This window comes from Sorex araneus, chromosome 1 (assembly GCF_027595985.1).
Source record: "Sorex araneus isolate mSorAra2 chromosome 1, mSorAra2.pri, whole genome shotgun sequence".
NCBI classification, from domain to species: Eukaryota; Metazoa; Chordata; class Mammalia; order Eulipotyphla; family Soricidae; genus Sorex; species Sorex araneus.
The window spans coordinates 18,119,791-18,144,696 of NC_073302.1; the positions used below are offsets into that span (position 1 = coordinate 18,119,791).

A 24,906-nucleotide genomic window follows, 5' to 3' on the forward strand; every position below is an offset into this window, starting at 1 on the left:
GTGTTTAGCAGTCTTCCCACTAACAATCACCAGCAAACATCTTCTTGCATCTAATCTCAGTCCAGATCATTCAGGCACGTGGGTAATCCAAGGGCAGAGGCATGGGTACCGCACTGCTTCCAAAGAAGTCTAAAATATGGATGCAGCAGTGAGGGGCTGAGAGGTTTGCATTCCAACTTTCTTCTCACAACCAAAGGAGATGAAGATAAGACCTTCGTCTCCAGTGGCAGGAGAAGACATGAAGGTGAAGTTGCTAATTGCCTGGGAATTGGTGGAGTCCATCTTCGAACCCAGACCAACCTAATTTTCACACCCTTGCCCGTTTATTTAGACTCCAGTGAAGGTGGGGGGGGGGGAAGATCTGGATAGAATGACACTCATTATCTGATGGAGAAAACGTCCTTAGAGCCTAGACTGTCATATCTCACCTATACTGTAGAATTGAACTTTGTCCAGGTCCCTGTTTTTAGTAGCATCAGGACTGAGGCCCAGGACAGGATGGTTAGGGAGATGTCCCCAGTCAGCCAGCTGCTCAGACCCAGCGCTGAAGCTGGGACTCAGTGCTTTTCCCACCCCACACCCCTCATCCAACCCCCCCCCCCACCACCACCAACAGTCACACTGTGCTGGGAACGGTAGAGAGGGGAGTGATGGCAGTGGCAGGAGGGAGGAGGTGAATTAATGGGAAGTTGTTTGCCAAATCTGTGTGGGGGAAGGAGCATTTTACAAGCCCAGGGCCTCTGGCCTGGAAACATCTGGTTCCCTTCAAATCAGCCAGAGACTTTTGCCTCCCCAGAAAGCCTAAATCATGTGGCGGGCAGTCAGAGAAGAGCCGGCGTTGGCCTGGAGACTTCAAACGCATTCTCGCGTGCTCTCAGGGACCTGGTCCTGAGGGCCTCTGGGGCTCTGTCCTTGCTCTTGCTCCCTGTCAAATCCGTGAGAAGCTCTCACTGCCAATTAACTTCTCAGTTTCCTTCTCTCACCCCTGCTGCGAGGGGGTCTGGGGGTCTCGGATGAGACCAACAACAGCTTCCTTTCCACCTACCCTCCTCCCTTGTCCTCTGGTGCAGCTTATCGGGGTGGGGGATGGGTGAGGCAGAGGCTTGGGCAGTGGTCTAACACAGCTACTAATGCCAGTAGTACTAACAGCATACTTAATTAATTCCCATTGCTGGCACATGTCAGGTCTCTGGTGAGCATGTCCTACTATCTCCCCCTGATATCTATCCCGGACAGTGGGATTTAATACCTTGGTTCTTAGCCTGCAGGTGAGACCATCAAGACCAGGTCTCAATCAGTGAGGAGTCAGTCTTTAAAACCAAATTCTTTGAGGCTTTAGAGATAGCATATTTTTAAAACTCTACTGTTAAACGGGCTGGAGCGATAGCACAGCGAGTAGGGCATTTGCCTTGCACGTGGCCAACTCGGGTTTGATTCCTTCGCCCCTTTCAGAAAGCCCAGCAAGCTACTGAGAGTATCTCACCCTCACAGCAGAGTCTGGCAAGCTACCCATGGCATATTTGATATGCCAAAAACAATAACGATGAGTCTCATAATGGAGATGTTACTGGTGCCCACTCGAGCAATTCAATGAGCAACGGGGTGACAGTGATACTGTTAAACACGTTCTTTGCCTGTAGGAGACCTTTTGCATGTGGTTTCAATCCCACATATGGTTCCCCTAGCATCCATTTCCCCCTAAATACTGAACTAGGAGCAGCCCCTGAACACTGCTGAGTATGGCTCTAAAACCTAAATATTTTTTTAAAAACTGAATTGCCCGATTCCAAACCCATGCTTTTAGCCACTCTACGAATCTGTCTCTTCTTGGAACCTTCCGAGCACTTTACCTCTTATTTCTTGTGAAAGTTGAAACTGACTTCCAAGTAAGGAGACTACTAGGTGCAGTTGAGTGAGTTTCCCATTCAGTCTGCCATTCATTCCAAAAAGCCTTTGCTTAGTCCCACATCATGGAGTTGCCTAAGCACCAGGATGCAGACAGGGGGAGACAAGCACAGCAGCATTTCAGTCTTGTTTGTTTTTTTTTTTTTTGCTTTTTGGGTCACACCCGGTGATGCACAGGGGTTACTCCTGGCTCTGCACTCAGGAATTACCCCTGGCGGTGCTCAGGGGACCATATGGGATGCTGGGAATCGAACCCGAGTTGGCCACATGCAAGGCAAACACCCTACCCGCTGTGCTATTGCTCCAGCCCCCATTTTCAGTCAGTCTTGATGATGCTCACACACACGGGTGGGCCAGCGAGAAGGAGTATGAACCTCCAATTGGGCCTGCAGCATGTGCTGTGAAAGGCAGTGAGCACTGAACAGGGAGAAATCAGAGCTCAGTAAGTCTCCAGCAGGGGGTGGGCTCTCTGGGAGATGAGGTTTGATGGATGCACTTGGGACACGGAGAAGAGGGTGCTTTGGAGAAGGAATGTGTGCGCTCATGGAGAAGGGCAGCATGGACCAAGGCAGCATCAGGTGAGACATGTGTTCCAAAGGCATTGGCAGTTGGGTGGCTCTCCACTGAAGCAAAGATCAGCAGACCAAGCTGGGTTTGTGGCCAGGATTTATTCACGATGTAATGACAGAGCGCTGTCCAAATAAGCACGTATCGAGAGGAGCCATGCTGGGGACACTTGTGGCAGGGAATTTGGACTTTGTCTTAAGGATGGCTAGGGAATTTTGGAAAATGTGTTGCATTTGACTGGTGAACCCCAATTCAGTTGTCAATCCTGATCTTCTCCTCAAAGCCCAGCTCTCACTTCATCCTTGGAAGGACCCCATGAGGGTGCAAGTGAACCCGAGTCAGCCAGTCATACGGGAACCTGAACAGACTGCTGCAGGAGCACTGGAGGAAGATCCAGAAACAGTCTTTACCCTAAACTTGGAGAAATGGGTTCTCCGTAGGTCTCTTTCCCTTCTGGGTCATGTCTTCACCTGTCAGAAGGGGACGTGGTTTTTGGTAACGACTCAGGAGTTGTAGTTCATGTTATCAATGAGGCTTAGCCTGCTGGAGTGGGCACACGCAGGTGAAGAAATAAGGTCACTGGCACCTTCCTTGAGCCTCTGAGAATCACCAAAGTGTGACGGTACTTCATGGCCTCCTTCTTCTCTTTCATTCTGCTCACTGGCTATGTCCACGAGTCTGTCTGTCTCTTCCTCCCCCTACCCCGGCCTCCATTCTATTTCCCTCCCTGTGAGCCCCTCCAGGCCCTGACTTCTCCCCTAACAGCTTTCAGATGTGTCTCTGGAATGGTTCTGCAATTACAATGGAGAAAGCACATGGCCTAGTCACTTCTGACCCAGGCCCGTGAGGCTGACATCTTCCTCTTTCTCCACCTTGCAGGGCCCCCTACCAATCAGGTGGCCCAAAGCCTGAGGCCTCCTGGGATGCAAAGAGTCACTCCAGAGCTACCTCTCAGTGAGTCCAGATGCGATGTTGGTTGTAGCTCCCAATGCCCGGTTTGTGAGATGCAAGTCCTGTTGCCCAATTTTACAGATGTGGAGACCGAGGCACAGGAACGGGGACATGACTTCCCAAAGGATGCCCAAGCACTGGTTGGTTAAAGCAAAGATACTATCCAAGACTCATTTTTAAAAAATATTCCCAAAACCATTTTTCCCGGGCATGCCATTGTGTACGCGGTTTGGCTCTGTGGCGTGGTATCCTTACACCCTTGGCGGAGGGTGTACATTCCAGAAGCAACTCAGAAACGTAGTGCCCAGTTGGGACGTGTCAAAGACACATTCCAACTCTGCAGTTTTGAGCCTCATGTTTTGAGACTCATGCATGAATTCCAATCTCCCCAGCTTTCTGCTGAATTCTCCTCAAAATGAACTTGAAACAAAAAGTAGAATCTTAGACACACAACGTGCTCTTTTTTCTATTCTTTATAAAAACTGACCTTGACAAACTACTTCTCAGGTATCCCTGGAGACTGCCACACAAGGTCTCTATCAGTATCCACCCGTTTTGTTGATGCAAAATCTGAAAAAATTTCCACTGCGCAGTATACTCTTAACCACATGTAATATAGAAAGACCAAAAATCCAAGTTCTAATTTGTTTTTCATTATAATTAAAGTAACTATTTGTCAACTTTATTTAAAAGCAAACAAATCAAGAAATGAAATGTCATTAGGTCCCATTCCTTCCATTGCTCAATGTTTAGCATCTGCCTGCCCTCTGTATTAAATTGCCAGGTATATAACTGCAATCCTGCTGGTGCATATGCCTTCTGGAAGCTGCAGACTAAGGCTTAGGGTTGGGTCCTAGTTCTGCCACTTTCTAAATAGATTGTAATCAGAAGAACACCCAATACTTTCTCCCCACCACTACTACCGTATCCCTTGTGAATTCCCTTGTACTCTTTAGTTTCTTAGTGATCTCTCTTTCAAACCTCCTTCAATCAAGGTCTCCTAATCAAAGCTTACCTTGCATGGTGACCTGCCACTGACCTAAGTGTTGGCTTTGACACTGACCTGTGAAGTGGGTGGTATCCTCCCTGTCTGGTGGCATCAATCAACACAGAGGGGTAAAACAATCTTGACCAACATCTCAGAACAGGAGAGCAGAGCCAGAATGTGACTACTGGTCTGGGCATTCCAGAAGAAGACACTTTCCTTTGTCACTCACTGCTCCCCGGGGCTGAAACAACACTGGAAGGAATAAGTCATGGAGTTGGTCTTCGCCCATTGTCCTGAGATAGATCAGGAGAGAGGTGAGGCCTGTGCTACAACAGCACTGTTCTCACACCTGAAGCAGAAGTCAGTGGTCCAAGAGCGTTAGTGGATAGATCGGTACTTTCTGAAAACAGGATCAAAAATATACCCTATGTAAGTCTCTGAAAACATATTCAGTAACGGGCCATTCTTCCTTGCCCTTCTCTGGGCCAGCTGATGAAAGTGGAATCACATTTGATGGCAAGATAGAACAGTGCAATATGAGTAAGAACACAACCTTTGAGTTCAGACTGAGCTAATTTCTGGTCCCCTGTTGCTGCTTACTTAATGTGTAGTAACAGGTCAACATCTTGACCCTTTGGGCACTGATGTCCTTTTTGGGAAAAGACAAACAATCCTAGTAGCCAACTCTGATAGGGTGAAGATTCATCAGAGTACACATGTAAAAGACCCAGCACCAATAAACATGCATTAGCTATCATCCAGCCATTAGACAATCCTACCTGTATAACTGCCTGCAGTCTTCTGTGTTTCCTTCACTTGCACTGTGTTCTTGAAGGACAGGACTTCTCATGTTTCTTGTATGGAGACAATAAGGATCAGAGGGAATAATCACTAATCCCAAGGTCATCCAGCTAGTGAGCAGCAAAGCCCAGATTTGAATACTGCCACTGAGCAAGAGGCAGATTTTTTCCCCCCACAGCCTTCCACTGAGACTCTGAAGCGTGCTCTTTACACCACAGAAATGTCAGTATTGATCCATCCCACCAGCATACTGCAAAGCGGACTTGGTTGAGAGGTAGAGTCAGAATCAGTCTCATAGATTATAGGACAAGTAGCGATGTCCCATAGCAGCACAACATGAAAGAGCAGATTCGGTTCCAAGGTGCGTTGCTACCTTGGATCGTGGCATGGGAATCCCAGACCTGGCCTGCCCCTGTGAAGAACTCCTTTGTGCACTAAGAATGCCAACTTCCTGTTTCTTGCTGTTCCTCCTGGGGAAGAGGCAGGAGGTGAAATATTGCATCACTGTGATAAAAAAGGGAACTCAGAATCAATATAAAAAATTGAATTAGAAATGAACTCTGGTCTTTTACCTAGGTCGTTGTTGTTATTGTTGTTGTTCTGTTTTGTTTTGCTCTTGCTTTTGAGCCACATCCAGTGGTGTTCAGTGCTTACTCCTGACTCTATGCTAAGGAATCCTGGTGGTGCTTGGGACAATTTGCGGTGATAGGGTTCGAACCAGGACCGGTTGCATGCAAGGCAAGTGCCTTAACTTCTGCGTTATCCCTCTGTGGTCCCCCTTCCCCGTCTTGGGGAATAAGTCTCTTTATTTCTGAAGAGATTTTCATGCACTTGGGGCCACCAAGGACATTTTCTTGAGAAAGATGCTATCATCTGCTTACTGCAACATTTGTACCAAGAATTTCTGGTTCATGGAATCATTTATGAAAACAGCCTTTGTAGCATTAGGTCATGACATGTCAAAGTGAGGAAGGACTGTATTCAAGTTCACTCTAAGCCAATGAGTATAGACCCAGAGCTGCAACAGTGTGGGCCATTGGGTGACTGAGATCAAAGTGTTTAATTTAATGTTTATTTGAGTTCTTAAATGTAATTAATCTATTTTGGTACAGGGCCACATCCAATAGTGCTGAGGAGCCAGAGCTGGCTTTGTGCTCAGGGGCTACTCATTATGTGCCTGGGAGACCATATGCAGTATCAGAATTCCAACTAGTGTGTCCAACATGCTGATGTAGGGAACTTGGAATGCTAAACAAATATCTTAATCTTTGTACTATCTCTATGATTTATGGTTTTAAAATTGTCTTTAGTTGTATTTAAAAAAAAATTTTATTAGAGAATCACTGTGATGTACAGTTACAAACTTATGAACTTTTGTGTGTGCATTTCACTCATACAGTGATTGTTGACCCATCCCTCCACCAGTGCCCATTCTCCTCCACCAGTGATCCCAGTATCCCTCTCACCACCCCGCCCCATCCCCCACCACCCCACCCTGCCTCTGCAGCAAGGCATTCCCTTTTGTTCTCTCTTCTTTTGGGTTTTGTAGTTTGCAATAGAGGTATTAAGTGGTCTTCATGTTCGTAGAGATAAGGACCAGGAGGTCTGTCCCACAGGTTGGAAACTGGCCTCACGTGCTGGGGGAAAAGGCAGCTGAGATAGAGAAGGGAACACCAAGTAGAGGATGTTGGGAGGACCCATTCGGGTTGGAAGATTTGAACTAAAAGTAGACTATAGACCGAACATGAAGGCCATTCTTTAGACCCCTTTCTTCATTCTCCTTCTTTTGTCTCTAGTAGCCATCATTGTCAGAGTCTAAGAGGTCGGTTTTTTTATTTGCCGATTTATTTTAGTTGTTCATATTCCACGTATTAGTGAAATCATCTATTAGTTGTCTTTATTTAAACTTATAATACACACCTTAAGATTCATTCATTTTATCTGGAAGGAAGAATTTTACCTCTTTCAATGGATGACTGATATTATATTAAGTATATATACTCTTTGTCTAGTCATCTGTTGATGAGCATTGAAGTCAAAATGTCTCAACTGTTGTGAATTATGTTATTATGAGCCTAGGGGTGCAAATATTTTTATTATTGATATTTTTTAATATTTGGAGAAAATTCTTAGGAGTAATATTGTTGGATCATAGGAAATTTTCCTTTTTTGTTCTTGTAAGGCATATCCATACGATGCATTTTACATAGAGATAGCACCAAATCCTACCAACACTGAATAAGACTACACATGGTACTGATGTCAGTTCTTTCATTTTCTACCTTTGTGACTATGAACAAATTGATCATGTGCCTTTTGAAGTTAGAATATCTTCAGGTTCTTCTTCTGAAAAATGAAGATAATGAAGGTGATTACTTCAGCAGGTTTTTATAAGATTAGAAAAAACTTACAAAACAGTACTGTCTCAACATAGTTGAGCAAGTATACCTTCTAGAATTATATTTGTGCAGAATAGCTTCCACAGACCTTTGGCCAGAAGATGGTAACTGACAGTGGTTAAATTTATGGGCTTTGGAGTCAGGAAAACCTAGACTTAAATTGGCATCTCAATGACTACTATGCGGTTTTGGGCAAGCTATTTCCCCTCTCTGAGACTCATGTATAAAACAGAGCAATCATAATTATCTTTTAGGATTGCTTGGGAGAAGTATAGCTATAACGCAGGTAAAATTGCTTAGCTCAGAGTTGGATACATATTAAGTTCTTAACACATAATAATTAATTCATACAATGAACTCATATTTATTAAGTCCCCAATATGTGTGCTCAATTAGAGCTCACCATTCTGCAACATGCACTAGCATTATACCTGCTGGGGTTTTGTTTGTTTGTTTGTTTTTTCTTTTTCTTTTTTCCTTTTTAGCTTCTTGTTTTGTTTTGTTTTTTAATTTTTATTTTATTAGTGAATCACCGTGAGACAAAGTTACAGACTTACAGGTTTTCATGCTTACGTTTCAGTCATACAATGATCGAGTGTCCATCCCTCCACCAGTGCCCATTTTCCACCACCAATGGTCCTAGCATCCCTCCCACCACCCCAACCCTGTCCCCTGTACCCCACCCTGCCTCTGTGGCAGGGCATTCCCATTTGCTTGCTCTCTCTTTTTGGGTGTTGTGGTTTGCTGCAGAGGTATTAAGTAGGCATCATGTTCGGTCTATAGTCTATTTTCAGCCTGTATCTCCCATCCCGAGCGGGCCTGCTTAGCACCCTTTGCTTGGTGATCCCTTCTCTATCAGAGCTGCTTCTTCACCTAACATGTGAAGTCAGCTTCCAAGTTGCGGAGTACTCCTCTTGGTACTTATCTCTACTATTCTTGGGTGTTAGTCTCCCATTCTTACTTTATATTCCACAAGTGAATGCCATCTTTCTGTGTCTGTCCCTCTCTTTCTGACTCATTTCACTTAACATGATACTTTCCATGTTGATCCACCTATATGCAAATTTCATGACTTCATCTTTTCTAATGGCTGCATAGTATTCCATTGTGTAGATGTACGAAAGTTTCTTTAACCAGTCATCTGTTCTCGGGCACTCGGGTTTTTCCAGATTCTAACTATTGTGAACATTGCTGCAATGAACATATAGGTGCAGATGTCACTTTTACTATCCTTTTTTGCATCTCCAGGATATATTCCCAGAAGTGGTATTGCTGGGTCAAATGGGAGCTCAATATCTCATTTTTTGAGAAGTGTCCATATTGTTTTCCAAAAGGGCTGAACCAGTCGGCATTCCCACCAGCAGTGAAGGAGAGTCCATTTCTCCCCACATCTGTGCCAACACCAGTCACTTTTGTTCTTTTGGATGTGGGCCAGTCTCTGTGGTATGAGATGGTATCTCATTGTTGTTTTGATCTGCATCTCCCTGATGATTATTGATGAGGAGCATTTTTTTCATGTGCGTTTTAGCCATTTAGATTTCTTCCTTGAGAAAGTTTCTGTTCATTTCATCACCCCGTTTTCTGAGGGGTTGGATGTTTTCTTCTTGTGGAGTTTAACCAGTGCCTTGTAAATCCTTGATATTAACCCCTTATCTGATGGGTATTGGATGAATGTCCTTTCCCATTCTGTAGACTGTCTTTGTATTCTGGTCGCTGTCTCTTTTGAGGTACAGAAGCTTCTCAGTTTAAGATAGTCCCATTTGTTTATCTCTGTTTCCACTTGCCTGGTCAGTGTCAAGTCCTCTTTGAAGATACCTGTAGCTTCAATGTCGTGGAGGGTTTTGCCGACCTTGTCTTCAATGTATATCTGCTGTTTTATAACATGAGATAAGTTGAGGCACTGGAAAAGTTGGAGAAAAGAAAATAGAGTCCCTGAGATCACAATTTCTTCATTACATGGTGAACAACCTTCCTCCTTCATGCTACTATCTATATCCTCGAATGTGCTGAGAGAGGATAGCATCATAAAGTCAGAACACTCAGATGCTCAATGCTTCTATGCAGACTCCTTGTGGCTCCCGTGGCTCCCATGCCATGTGATAGTTGAAGTCAAAGTCATCTCTGTGTAGATGACTATGTGTCAGAAATTATTTTAGGTGCTAACATTAAAAGAAAAGCAAAAAAACAAAGTTTCCTTGTTGCATAAAGTTATTTTTAAAAAACCAAGCAACAAATCAACAAATTAAATCATGGTTGATGTGATGCAGAATATAACAAGATGATGGAAAATGATCACGTGACATGGCATTGGAGTTCTCTTCTTAAGCCCTCGATTCGGATTTCTCTTTGACGTAGCTCCTGGGAAATTATGGAGAACTATACAACTCAAACTCAATTTCCTCATTGGTGAAGTATATATGTGGCAAAAATGCCAACCTTCTCAGCTTGCTTATAAATTAAGAGGTTAAATGCAAACGAACACGTAGTCATGTAGTTAAAATCATCTCTAACTACAGAACTTGGAGATATAAAGGGTCTGAGAGACTCTTCCAGCTAGGCCAGCGGTTCTTGGCTGCACCGAAACATTCTTTGCCTGAACTGGACCTGAAACCACCAACTCTGCAGTTCCCCTCCTATTGGTACACTGGCTCCCTCTCCCTTCCCACCCCTCAAACCCCACAGTCAGTGCAGTCTAGAGCTTGTGGTAACCACTGAAAAATGTGGGGCCATGCCTTGTTCCTAGAGTAACTCCCAGACTCCCTACTGCATTGGCTCTCACCAACTTTCCACCTTCTCTCACTTTGCTTCAGCCACATCCTCCGTCAGTTCCTGCAACAATCTAGGATCCTCCTGTCCTCAATGATCCTTTCAATGACTGCTCTACCTTCCTGGAACATGCTTCTCTGAGGTCTTCCTCCCATCATCTTGTTCCTTCTCATTTTTCAGGTCTCAGATCAAACCATCTCTCCAACGAAGGTGTTTGTTGTGTTTTCACATCTGCCAAAAGCAGCCACATCTCTGCCACCTTTCACATAATCTTGTTGTATTCAACATCACACTGACCATGATTTAATTTAATTTGTTTGCTTTTCTTGACTAGCCTTATGCAATCAGGAGACTTACTTTGTTCTTTTGCTTTTCTTTTAACATTAGCACCTAAAATAATTTCTGACACATAGCTAATGCTTTGTAACTATTTGCAAAACGACTAATGGACATATAAATGAGTTTATCCAGTCATACGGGGTAGCACTGGGGTTCTCTCCTCAAGGCCTTTACTTGGACTTCTCTTTGCCATAGCTCTTGGGAAATCATGGAAAACTATACAATCTCAAACTCAGTTTCCTCACTGGTGAAATATATATATGTGATGCAAGCTCCTGCCTTCTCAGCTTGCTTACAGATTAAAAGATTACTGGCCCACATCCATAAAACCAAAAACAGTCGGTGTTGGTGTGGATGTGGAGAGAAAGGGACTCTCCTTCACTGCTGGTGAGAATGCCAACTGGTTCAGCCCTTTTGGAAAACAATATGGATGATTCTCACAATACTAGAAATTGAGCTCCCATTTGACCCAGCAATACAACTCCTGGGAATATATACTGGAGAGGCAAAAACGTATAGTAGAAATGACATCTGCATTTCTATGTTCATTGCAGCACTATTTACAATAGCCAAAATCTGGAAAAAAAACCCGAGTGCGCAAAAACAGATGACTGGTTAAAGAAACTTTGGTACATCTACACAATGGAATACTATGCAGCTGTTAGAAAAGATGAAGTCATGAAATTTGCCTATAAGTAGATCGACATGGAGAGTGTCATGTTGAGTGAAATGAGTCAGAAAGAAAGAGACAGACATAGAAAGATCGCACTCATATGTGGAATATAAAGTAACAGAATGAGACACTAACACTCAAGAGTAGTAGAGATTAGAACCAGGAGGTCTGCCCCACAGCTTGGAAACTGGCCTCACAGGCTGGGGGAAAAGGCAGCAGAGACAGAGAAGGCAACATCTAGTAGAGAATATTGGGAGGAGCCACTCGGGTTGAAAGCCTTGAACCAAAAGTGAACTATAGATCGAACAGGATGGCCACTCAGTACCTCTATTGAGAACTACAACATCCAACAGGAGAGAGAACAAAAGGGAATACCCTACCACAGAGGCAGGGTGAGGTGGTGGGGGTTGGGTGGGGGTGGTGGGAGGGATACAGGGAACATTGGTGGAGGAGAATGGGCACTGGTGGAGGGATGTAAACCAAATACAAACATGAAAGTTCATAAATTTGTAACTGTACCCCACAGTGATTTACTAATAAAAATTTTTAAAAAGTAAAAAAATTAAAGTCTTTATTCTTTAAAATGAAAAAAAAAGAGAGGTTAATGCAAAGGTCTCAGCAAGATGTTTAGCAATATTCAGTGAAGGACCATTTTTTAAATATTTTTTAATTTAAGGAATCATGATTTACAAATTTATTGATTGTTGAGTTTTAGGTATATAATATTCCACACTGATACCACCATGAGTGTCAGTTTTCCTCCTCCACTGTTCCCAAATTCCATCTCACCCCTACCTATCACTTTCAGAGGCCATCACAAAGTTCCAGTGGTTGCGGCTCAGATCTCGTGCTTTCATTATTGTTAAGACTTGTTTTGGATACATTGCTGTACCATTCTCCCAATGGTACAACTGAAGCCCCGAACCCTCTTCACTCATTATTTAACCTTTTTCTTATCCCTTTCTTCTTGATTTCTTTCCTTCTCTGAGAAGAACCAAGTGCTTTTTCTTTGCAGCCTAAGCATCCCTGACGTCTAACCTCTCCTCCTGTGCTATTACCTTCTGTTGCTCCTTGCAACCCCCAGGGCCTGCTGTGAAAGTCTATACCCAGTACTTTGTTTTCTCTCTGTCCCACAGGTTTACTCTGTATGCTGTGGATACACGAGGGAGGCACTCGGAGCTCAGTACGGTGACCTTAAGGACAGCTTGTCCACTGGTGGATGACAATAAAGCAGAAGGTAGGTGACTTCTCTATTGCTTACTAGATAATTATCCTGGTTCTTGTCTATAGAGTCTGCACCCAACATTCACTAGTCACTAGACCTTTTCCACCCCGCCCTCTGCCCCCGCCATTCATATTGGCACAGAGAAACAAAAGTAAAGGAACTCTATGAGTGGTAAGAATCTGGGGCTCAATTCATCCATGTCATGATGAAAACTGCGATTGACTAGCAGTATCATTGCTAGGGTAAACATTTGCTCCTTTCTTTTTGAGGTTGTTTATGTATACATTTAGAGGCCTGGGGTAGTGTGGAGGATTGTGCTAGTCAAAGCCCCAGACTATATCTGGTGCCTTAGTTTTTCTTTCATAGAGAACACTTTCTTCTACTGCCGTCTTATACTAGAGCTGGCAAACTCATGACCCTCAGACACCTTCACTTTGCTGCTTCCCCGGCAGACCTCACTAGCTGATCACAGCACATTTCCCCATTCAACCTACCTAGGCTTTATATTCTGAGGCCTAGAGATCTTCTGCTGGTGACTATGGTGGAAGTTTACATGTTATATCGTCTTGCTAGGTCTAGTTCATGAATTGTAAATATGAGGCAAAGCACTTGAAAAAACTGGAATAATTTAATAAGTTCCACCATACATGAATATGGGTAATGTTGAGACAGAAATTTCATCCTCACGTTTAGCGAAAAATGCTTGTGAGTCCTGCTGGTTCTCTTCAAGTTGGACAAATGCTTTCAAAGAACCTAGTATTACAGAAGGGACTTGATCTCCTCCTTTTATGAGCTGTTATCTCAGAAGGGGGGATAAAGACATTTCTATTGTCTGCCACAGAGACAGGGGGTAGGGTGGGGAGGGGTGGTGGGAGGGATACTGGGGACATCGGTGGTAGAAAATGTACACTGGTGGAGGGATGGGTGCTCAATCATTGTATGACTGAAACTCAGTCATGAAAGCTTTGTAACTATCTCACAATGATTCAATAAAAAAATAAATAAGAATTTTAAAAGCAGCAAACACAAAAAACAGATGTTACTATAATAGACTCAACAGTCATTTAGATGACACATACATATTTTGTTTTCTACCACACCAAGGACAATACTGAACTATTGAAATTGTTGAATAACGAAGCCATGGTAATTAAAGGGTGGTTAAAAAATAAGTAAGGAGGGGCTGACAAGAGAGCACAACAAATAAGTCACTTGCCTTGCACATTACCAGCCCATGTTCAATCCCTGGTACCACATACAACCTCCAAGTACCTCTAGGAGTGGTCCCTGAGCACAAAGCCAGGAGTAAGCCCTGAGCTCATGAGAACATGGGCTTTATCCAAAAACAAAGCCAGGAAAATGAAAATCAAAGTAGAAAACATTACGAAGTAAATATTCTTCTTGTCCTGATTCCTATTAGAGGCAACCATTGTTAGTAGTGACTTGTGGATATATAGTTTTTGAACAGAGCCTTCACAGAGGAAAGAATGTGCCTTATACTCAAATGAGTGGCCTGTGGTAAAAAGTTCTATCAATTAGTAAGAATGCCAATGGAAGAGAAATGACTGTGAATAGTAAGAAGAGTCTGAATTTCCCTCTGAAAGAATTTTGGATAGAGAACTACCAGATCTGATCATAGAACGTTGGAGACATTGCAGAAAGAAAAGACAAAGGAGACTGTTGAGATGAGCCCAAGGCCGGTTTCTTGTGCTTCTGCACTTGTTTGAAATTTTCTGTCCAATCATGGGCATTCACCATTTTATGAAAAATTTATTTATTTATTAATTTTATTTTATTGAATCACCGTGAGATAGTTTCAAGTTTTTTGTATGTTTGGGTGACAATCACACAATGGTCAAACATCCATTTCTCCACCAGTGCACATTCCCCACCACCAATATCCCCGGTATATCCCCCCTTTCCCATCCTCCCCCTGCCTCCATGGGAGACAATATTCCCCATACTCTCTCTCTACTTTTGGACATTATGGCTTGCAACGCAGACACTGAAAGGTCATCATGTTTGGTCCAGCATGTACTTTCAGCACACATCTCCCATCCTGACCAATTCCTCTAGCTATCATTTTCTTAGTGATCCCTTTTCTATTCCAGCTGCCTTCTCCCCTCCAGTCTTTCAGCTATGGAGCAGTCTTTCTGGCCCTTGTATCTACTGTCCTTGGGTATCAGCCTCATGTTATGTTATTTTATACTCCACAAATGAGTACAGTCCTTCCATATCTGTCCCTCTCTTTCTGACTCATTTCACTTAGCATGATACTCTCCATGTCTATCCATTTATAAGCAAATTTCATGACTTATATGAAAAATTTAACTCCAAATAGAAACCTCCATTGTGCCAGGCCATGTGCTGAATGCTTTAACATCCACTTTTTTTAAATTTAGTTCTCCAAAAGTGCCTGCAGAATTGGCATAATTACCTTTAGTAGATTAGTAAGAAAATAGAGCCCCGTAAGTCCTCATCACATTTGGGATGGATTGAAGGGTTATGTCCTCCCAAAGACCAAATGCGTGAACTCCTGCTGCACTGTGCCCTTCCTTTCTGCAAAGCATGCTCCCTTTCTGGCTTCCACTGCTCCTAACGATGTGCACCTTGTTCCTTCCCCCCTCAGAGATTGCTGACAAGATCTACAATCTGTACAATGGGTACACAAGTGGAAAGGAACAGCAGACTGCCTACAACACACTGATGGAGGTCTCTGCCTCCATGCTGTTCCGTGTCCAGCACCACTACAACTCACACTATGAGAAGTTTGGAGATTTTGTCTGGAGGAGTGAAGATGAGCTGGGGCCCAGGTAGGAGCATGTGAACGTGATGGTGGGTAGGTGTGGGTGTGAACGTGAGGTTGCTGATGGATTATTCTTCTGGCTGCCATTTAGCCTCAGTGGACCCTTTTCCCACAAACTGTATCAGAGAGAAAAGGGAGAGGGGCACTGGGAAGGAAGAAGGAATTTGGAGATTTTTAGCCCCTGGAAAGACAGACCCCAGGAGAGAGAGATTAGTGCAAGTTGTTTCCTTTACGAACTTCCACCTTGAACCGTAAAGATGGGAACTGGAGGGTCCTTGAGAAGATGTTTTTGAGCCAATGTGAGGAAAGCACAGTGGCAGGGCAACAGCCCTCCCCTTTCAGAGCTCCTGCCCTTTCCAGAAGAAATCTTGAGTCTGGAGTAAAGTCTGTTGTTGATTTGCTGCTGGCTTTGTGACAGAAGGGAGGTTCGACTGCAGTCTAGAACACGTGGATGTGTCATTAGAAACAGATGCCCTCAGTGCTCGTGCCATGGAGGATTTATGCATAACTAAGATACTGCTATAATCTTTTGAATTTTCTGGAAGTAGTGTATGGCATGCCAAGTTACCTCAGGCCTTGCCATCACAACAATATTCATTCATCCATTTACTCATTCAGAACAAGGAGCCCCTTTCCTTTCTTTGTTGCGAACCAATAGTAGAAGTGGTTCATACTTACACGTGGAATACAACTGCAGGAAACTAAGCAATTACAAAGAACAGGAGTGATGACGAGATGAGAGTAAAAGAATGGGATATTTTGGAAGGGTGAGCCTTAGTACCTGGTCTAAGGAAGATCTCTGTGGTATCCTTAAGGGCAGAAACTGAGATCAAACTGGTGAGTAGGAGTCAAAAAAAAAATAAAGGGAGAAAAGCATTGGTGGTTTTAGGACTGAGAGACTAGCCTGAGAAATGTTCAGTGGGTAAACTACAACATCCAACAGAAGAGAGAACAAAAGGGTTCTCTCCTGTCAGCAGAGGCAGGGTGGGGTGGTGGGGGTTGGGGTGGGGGCAGGGGTGGGAGGGATACTGGGAACATTGGTGGAGGAGATTGGGCACCAGTGGAGGGATGTAAACAAAATGCAAACATGAAAGTTCATAAGTTTGTAACTGTACCTCACGGTGATTCACTAATAAATTTTCTTTTAAAAAAATACTACTTCTGAGTAGAATTTCCCCTTTCCTCCTGATCCTCTTTCCTTTATGAAATTTCCCCCTATCACCATGCATGTGCATTTTATCTTGCTTTCTTAGAACCACTACTTGAAAACATACTTGAAAGATAAACACTGGGGTCATCTAGTAAAGGCAAAGCTATACAACTGACCCTGAATAGAGCTAAATGTTCAATACTAAGGCAGAAAGCAAATAAGCAGAGGACAATAGCACCTTGAAAACACCTAAGCCTTCTTAGCATTATCAAAGCAATCAAGACAGAGTCCCTAAACAAAACTTTCTTTGTTTTTAAGTAATCTGCAGGGAGGAAGAGAATGGATTAGGGAATCTGTTTTTCCTCCAATAGTGTGACTCCTCATTGTCTAATACCAGGTCTGTGATCATCTTGAGGACCACCTAAAATCTCCTTTCCCTTGCACCACTTCCACCCCTCACCCCCACCGCACCCCCTGGGGGAAACTCCTTCTATGCTTTGGTAAGCATGGTGTGTGTAGAAATGGAAAGAATTTCCGTGTAGTTGGAGCAAAGTGTGTGACAGCAGGAATGGTGAAGATAAGAAGGATAAGAAGGGAGAGGTCAGCAGGGGCCAGCCCCGACTGCCCTTTAAGTAGGGTTAAAGAGTTTGGATTATCTCCCTAGGGTAATGGGAAGCTTTTCAAGTATTTTTCACAGGGGAATGATATTATCAGATCTTCAAGGGAGAAAGATCCCTCTTACTACAGCTGAAAGCATGGACGAGGTGGAGGGGCGTGGGGGGGGGTGGGGCGGAGGGAGACTGAGGGTTGGGGGAAGGAGGGGAGTCAAGAAAAGAGGGAGGCAGAGAGGCCCTGGAGATTGTTGTGCTAATAATGCAGAGGAGAAAGTGAGGTGTGTAGGGCAGGGGAGTATCAGTGGCAATGGAGAGAATTGCATACCTTCCTGAAATACTTGTGGACTGCACTTTATAGTTTACAAATCTTTAACATTACCCGGGAAACTGAAGAAAGTAGGGTATGCCCTGCTCTTTTATGGGTAGTAAAGGATTCAAGGTTCTGTTGGTGTTCAATGAGCTGTCTGGAATTGCTTGATAGTTGGTTCTGCATTGAGTTACCACCTAGAGTCCTCACAACTCTTGTAATCACCCTACAAGAATTTGAGGCCCTCTCAGGAAAAGTTGAGAGCTTGGCCAAGGGATAAAACAGATCTCTCTCTGGGATATGCCTTATCAGTTATGTCGGATCCTGGATGGCAACTCTCTCCCTTTCCCACGAAAGGAAGGTTCAGCAGATAAAAGCTCAAAGAGGGACGACAGAAGCCCAGAGCCCAGATGAAAGCTGCTGCCTGAGTCATCTTGGCTGCCACCTTGACCGTAGATGCAGAAAGACATTCCACTTTATGGGGCTTTCCCACAAGGCGCAGGGAGTTCGGGTGGAAGCTAAACCAGAGCACCCCTCCTGCCTTTGTCTTTACAACTTTCTGGTATCCTTTATGACTCCGCAGGACATAAATTTTCCTGATAGATTGCGTGGCCTCCCACAGAGGCAGGACAGCCTACTCCATAATGGACTGAGATAACCTGCTCACCTCTGGCCAACCAGTCACCAGCCACTTGTCTGCCAGCCCCCAGCCATGTCACCCAGCTTCCTCTTTCTTTGGTCTTTCTCGTCTCTGGAGGGGATCTGAGATTCCCCCAGTATTCCATACTGCCATGTCAGCAGGAAGACAGGCAGCTGTACCATAAACCCTCCTGACATTGCCAATGAACTTACCATGCAACATTGTTCTCTGGTCCTCTCTGGCCTTCTCTGGCCCTTCATCTCATCAGCTATAAGATATAATGGGGGGGGGGGAGGAGGGAGGGAGATGTACATAGAGTTTCTGGATTTATTTAGGATCAGCCTCTCCAAGGATCTTGTCTTAAAATGTCCATTCTTCTTATCACACTCTCATATTTTCATTCTTTGCGTTGTGCCCATATAAGGCAGTACTGTATATTGCTCATGGCTGATTTTCTCAGTGTATGCAAGTGTAACTATGAACCTTGATGTCCTATTGATTCTTGTTAGTAGATGCTAAATAAGTGCTGATTGAATAATCAGATGATTAGATAAGAGAAAGGACGGGGGGTGGGGAGGCTGCATGAATAAATGTGCAGGTCATATGAATACAGACTTGTTCTGGTAGAAGATGAGTGGGGAGCCTGGAACCCCACTTTCTGGTTCTCCTCTTCAGCTATTCTCTACTCCTACCCCAATATCAAGAGTCCTTTACAACTTACAGAATTGTCAAACATGTGTAGAGCACAATTGGAAATAACTGAATTTCTTAAACCCCATGCTTTTTCTGGCCTAAAAGAACCTTCTAAGAATTAACTTTCACTTGCATCAAAGGTGGTCTTGGTTCATTCATTTATTGAGTGATTTCTTCATTGGTTGTGCATGCCATAGGCCAGGCCCTGGGGTATAGCTTGAAGAGCACAAGTGAAGAAGATAGATGCTTGCCTTTACTAGCGTCAGCATCTTGTGAATTGAACACAAATCACCAGATAGCTGCAGTAAAGCATGTTATAAGGAGCGTGTTGTAAAAAAGAAGACAGTAGGCAGTGTATCTTAGAGCAGCACTTCTTCAACTCTAATGTATGGAAGAATCACCCAGGGGTGTGGTTCAAATTCCCGTTGACTTCATGGTCTAAAATACATCCAGAGTTCCACCTTTCTGACTAGTTCCTGACGGATACTATTGTCCTTAGTCCTAGGAGCATAAATTGAGCCTTAGGGTTCTAGATGCAGACTTGGAGCTCAAGGAAGAAACCCACGTAAAGAAAGTGAAGTTTATTTTTTGATCCAAAAGCTGAAGTGGAAAGGGTAGGGTGCTCTCATGCCAAGGAACAATCATTGGAAAGAGAAGAGAGGGTGGGAGTAGTGAGTAACTGGAAGATGAAGAAGGAAAGAAAGAACACAATTCTGGAGAGCTTCAGATCATGACTGTTGGAAATCCTGTATAGTACTTTGTTCTTCCTCCCAAAAGTCAAGTGGAGTGATTTAATTTTTAATTTCTTTTTTCCAGTTCTGTTTTTTTTCATCAGGTACTATGATTTACAATACTGTTATATTATTGTTTCATGTTATACTTTGATATTAGTGCTTCCCCACATCTATCACCAGAGTATCAACTCTTTGGATTATTTTTTATTCCAAATATGTTTGTACCAAGGTATTATAATCAAACAAGTATCAAACAATATTTGATATTGTTTTATACTTGCAGTCTTGCTACATCATGTCCCCACCAGCGTGACAGAATTCCCAACTATTATCCCAAAGCCCCTTCTCACTCCCCAGCCACACCCTTGGAACTCTCAGTTCACAATTTTACTGATCTTATCTCAGAATTTATTTCCATTATATAACATCTCATCCCTTATTCTGTTTCTTTATACTCTGCTTATGAGTGAAATGATTCCAGTATTTGTTTTTTTTTTTATCTTTCTGACTCACTTTACTTAGCATGCAGAAAAATAATAATAGAACTTCCACATAACTCAGAGATTTGCCTCTGGGCATATACCCAGGAATATAAAACATTAATCCTCAAAGATATAAGCCACCTGCATTCATCATGGCATTATTTACAATAGGGTTTTTACATCTTTATTGTTGTAGTTAAGACAGCATGTTTCCATTAGTGTAGACATGTATGGTCTTGATGTATAGTCCCCATATCTCACCACCACCAAAGTGCCCAGTACCTTTCACCACTGTCCCTATGTCACCTCTAATCTACCACTTCATTTCCTCTCAACCCTCCCGCACCCTGTTTGGTAATCTCAGTTTTGTAATTCAAGGTGAACAGATTGGTTGTCTTAATTCCATAATTCCTATTCCTTTATTTTGTTTCTCTGTATACTGCAGGTGAGTGAGATCATCCAGTATTTGTCCTTCTTCCTGACTTCACTTAATATGGTTCTCTCCAGTTCCATCCAAATTGTAGTAAGCTGCAGGGTTTTATCTTTTACAGCTGCATAGCATTCCATTGTGTACATGTACCACAATTTTTGTATCCATCCATCTGTCATTGAATATTTGAGTTCTTCCACATCCTAGCTATTTTACTAAGTACTGCAATTATATATAGTTATATAAAATATAAAATATAGTTATGCATGCATCTTTTGAATTTATATTTGGTGTTCTTGGAATAGATGCCAAAAAGTGGGATTGCTGGACCATATGGAAGCTCTATTCGTTTTTTTTTCTTAAAAAAAAGAACTACTTTTTTCTATATATGCTAAATCTGACTTATTCACAATAGAGTTCAAAGCAGAGGAACAACTGGGGTGACTGTGCCAGGCCCCTCAGGCATTCACAAGTTTTCAGAACATTAGTGTGTAAAGGAGAGAGAGCAGGACACTTGCCTGGAGCCATAGGCCTGGAGTTCATGTCCCAACTTTGTCATCCAATTTCTGGATAATTTTTTTAATTAAATTTTTAAAAATTTTTATTGAATCACCATGAGATAGTTACAAGCTTTCATGTTTGGGTTACAATCACACAATGATCAAACACCCATCCCTCCACCAGTGCACATTCCCCACCACCAATATCCCTGGTATATCCCCCCTTCCCCACCCTCCCCGTGCCTCCATTGCAGACAATATTACCCATACTCTCTCTCTACTTTGGGGCATTATGGTTTGCAATAGACACACTGAGAGGTTATCATGTTTGGTCTATTATCTAATTTCAGCACACTATTCTGACCAATTCCTCCAGCCATCATTTTCCTAGTGATCCCTTCTCTATTCCATCTGCCTTCTCCCCTCCACTCATGAAGCAGTCTTCCAGCTATGGCACAATCCTCCTGGCCCTTGTCTCTACTGTCCTTGGGTGGCAGCCTCATGTTATGTTATTTTATACTCCACAAATGAGTACAGTCCTTCCATATCTGTCCCTCTCTTTCTGACTCATATCACTTAGCATGATACTCTCAGGCTATCCATTTATAAGCAAATTTCATGACTTCATCTCTCCTAACAGCTGCATAGTATTCCATTGTGTACATGTACCAAAGTTTCTTTAACCAGTCATCTGTTTTAGGTCACATGGGTTGTTTCCAGATTTTGGCTATTGTGAATAGTACTGCAATGAATGTATAGGTACAGATGTCATTTCTACTGTACTTTTTTGCAACCTTGGAATATATTCTCAGAAGTGGTATTGCATGGTCATATGGAAGCTCAATTTCTAGTTTTTGAAGGACTGTCCATATTGTTTTTCAGAAAGGCTGAACCAGTCAGCATTCCCAAACAACAGTGAAAGAGCATCCCTTTTACCCCACATCCATGCCAGCACTGGTTGCTTTTATTCTTTTGAATGTGTGCCAGTCTCTGTGGCGTGAGATGATATCTCATTGTTGTTTTTATTTGCATCTCCCTGATGACTAGCAATGTGGAGCATTTTTTCATGTGCCTTTTGGCCATTTGTATTTCTTTTTTGAAGAAACTTCTGTTCATTTATTCTCCCCATTTTTTGATGGGGTTGGAGGTTTTTTCTTGTACAATTCTACTTGTGTCTTGTATATCCTGGATATTAATCTCTTATCAGATGGATATTGGGTATTCTTTCCCATTCTGTGGGCTCTTTCTGTATTGTGATCATTTTCTTTTGAAGTGCAGAAGCTTCTTAACTTTATAAATATTTGTTTATGTTTGCTTCCACTTGCATGGTCAGTTGTATTTCATCCTTAAAGATGGTTTTAGCTTCAATGTCATGGAGAGTTCTGCCTACATTTTCCTCTATGTACCTTATGGATTCATGGCTGATATTGAGGTTGTTAATCCACTTTGACCTGATTTTTGTGCCTGGCATTAGACAGAGGTCAGAGTTCATGTTTTTGCAGGTAGCTATCCAGTTTTCCCAGCACCACTTGTTGAAGAGGCTTTCCTTGTTCCACTTTGCATTTCTTGCTCTTTTGTCAAAGATTAAGTGGTCGTATATTTGGGGGTCTGTGACAGAATATTAAATTCTATTTCTGGATAACTTTAGACAAACTCTGCCCTTATCCCTGCACTTGTTTGTTAGAGAAAAGAGCTGGACTCCCCAAATCTCTCGCCACTGGGAAGTCAAGGAAGCAACAAGCCCTGAAGCGCTTAGTGACCAACGAAGAGGCCCTCCAGGAACCACATTTTACTTCTAAGCCAGCACTTCCTATTCCCAAGACTCCTAGGGTAGGGTGTCTAGGGCAATGGGAGTTTCCCTCAGGATAACCCTGATATCATGGGGTGAACTCATTATGATTTTCTTGATTTGTAATCTCCAAAACCCCAAAATGTTCTCTACTGCTCCCTGGATCTAATAATAAAGTTTACATCCACCCATAAAACTTAGGGACAAAAGGGTGTCTCTTACCTCTGCCTAGTAAATCTCCCAGGCCAGTGTCCTCCATAGCCTGGTTCCCATGGCAACCACAGGTTACTGCAAACAGCTGCTCAGAGATGGCCTGCTGACACCCAGCTGTCCCAGCCATACGGTTCCTATTAGGAGACTTGAAAAACTGAGCTCATGGGTGGCCAGGGGCCAGAACTTGCTCAAGTCAGAACATCCTTGACCACTCTTGGGCTTCTAAATCCTCTCAGTTATTTTTGGCTAAAATTATAGAGTAGGGAGAAGAGAGCAAGCCCTTGAAGATATTTTGTTTCAGTAGAATTGATCTGTCTAGACGAGGAATGGCATATTTACGATGTCAGCCTCACTTGCTTCCATGGCAGACATTGCTAATAGAACACAGAAATCATCATGAGCTTGGTTTAGCTTGGATCTTTATTTTCTACCCTGCCCCCACCCCCTACCACACACACATTTAAAAATATATATATTTTATTTATGGAGTGGGCTGTAAGTTGCTTTATTTGTGTTCATTTGAAAATGGAAGAAAACAAACATTCCTCTTTTAAAATTTGAGATAATGTGGACTGGAGCGATAGCACAGCGGTAGGGCGTTTGCCTTGTAAGTGTCCAACCCGGGTTCAATTCCTCCACCCCTCTCGGAGAACCTGGCAAGCTACCGAAAATATCTCGCCCGCATGGCAGAGCCTGGCAAGCTACCCGTGGCGTATTCAATATGCCAAAAACAGTATCGACAAGTCTCACAATGGAGACATTACTGGTGCCCGCTCGAGCAAATTGATGAAAACCAGGAGAATAGTGCTACAGAACAGTGGTCACATTGAGTTAGAATGTTATATACATGTAAGGTATCCTACCTTAGAATCTTTCTTCCCATAAGATGCCTTTGCTGTCTGAAAAGAATTGGCAAAAATCTGTGTCCTAAGGTAGCTGTATCCCTGGTGAAAATGAGCAAGACCTGGATGACTGAACATCCTTTCAGAATATTATGTTATTGTCCTTTAGGTGTTCTGGATAAACTCTCAGGGGCACTAGAAACAAAGCCACAATAAGGGTTCTGAGGCCAGGTCCTATCATCTCAGATGTAAAGTTTGTTTTCCCCATGCCTGCATATTTCTGAAGTCTGTATGGAGAGTTCACATTGGATGCACACATACAGTGTGGTATTCTTTCTTCCCTTGAGAGCCTGTTATTAAATCAATGGCATTATCATAATTGGAATTGCCTTTGCATGAACATATACAAAGAAAGACACTAACTCTGTGTGAGTATCCCATAGATTATTTTCCTCAGTGGTTGTAAAGCCACTGAGTTTGTTATTACCTGGAAGTCTTTGTTGGTTCCAGACTGAAATAATTTGGGGCCTGGTTGAGATTCAAGTCATTCTTTCCATCCATTCAGGAATAAACTCTTGGAAGCTCTTGTGAGAGAACAAGGAGAATACAATGCCGAATATAAACATTTTCACTGGTCACCTTACAAATCACACTTTGGACTTGCTGTTGAAGAATATGTAACCAGGTGTTAGTACTTGAACGAAGAGCCTTTCTGCTTAGTGGGAATGGTGTGAGGCCAAATGCAATGTGGATTTATTCAGAAAGTAACCTCTGGTGAACGACCAGAAAGCCATAAAACCATGCCTTTATTGTACATATTCATCAGCCAGCTTATAATATATGTATGAATGTGCATGTTTTAAAGACAAAAATACTTTTATTGAATTCCATTATAAAAGTAATCGTTTCTTTCTATAGCATTCAGGGGACACATTCTGGAAGATGAAAGTGTGTGTAAATGAAAAGTGAAATGTGTACCTCTGAATGACATAACTTACCTCAGAGATAAAATCGTTGAGTGCTCAGACATTTTCAGTTACTAGACTGGATGTGACTTGGATAGGCTTATACTGAGGGAAACCAAGGCCAGGT

The 24,906-nt window shown here is 42.9% G+C and overlaps 1 protein-coding gene across 4 annotated transcripts in view; it reads left to right on the forward strand.

Moving 5' to 3' along the window:
• Nucleotides 1–24,906, forward strand: part of ASTN2 (astrotactin 2) — a 1,092,638-nt gene that overhangs the window by 1,057,173 nt on the left and 10,559 nt on the right. For all 4 annotated transcript variants that reach the window (XM_055128058.1, XM_055128127.1, XM_055128183.1 and 1 more), the window contains 2 exons: nucleotides 12,526–12,626; nucleotides 15,244–15,427. In XM_055128058.1, coding sequence (XP_054984033.1) covers nucleotides 12,526–12,626; nucleotides 15,244–15,427 — 285 coding nt within the window. The remainder of the gene's footprint in view (nucleotides 1–12,525; nucleotides 12,627–15,243; nucleotides 15,428–24,906) is intronic.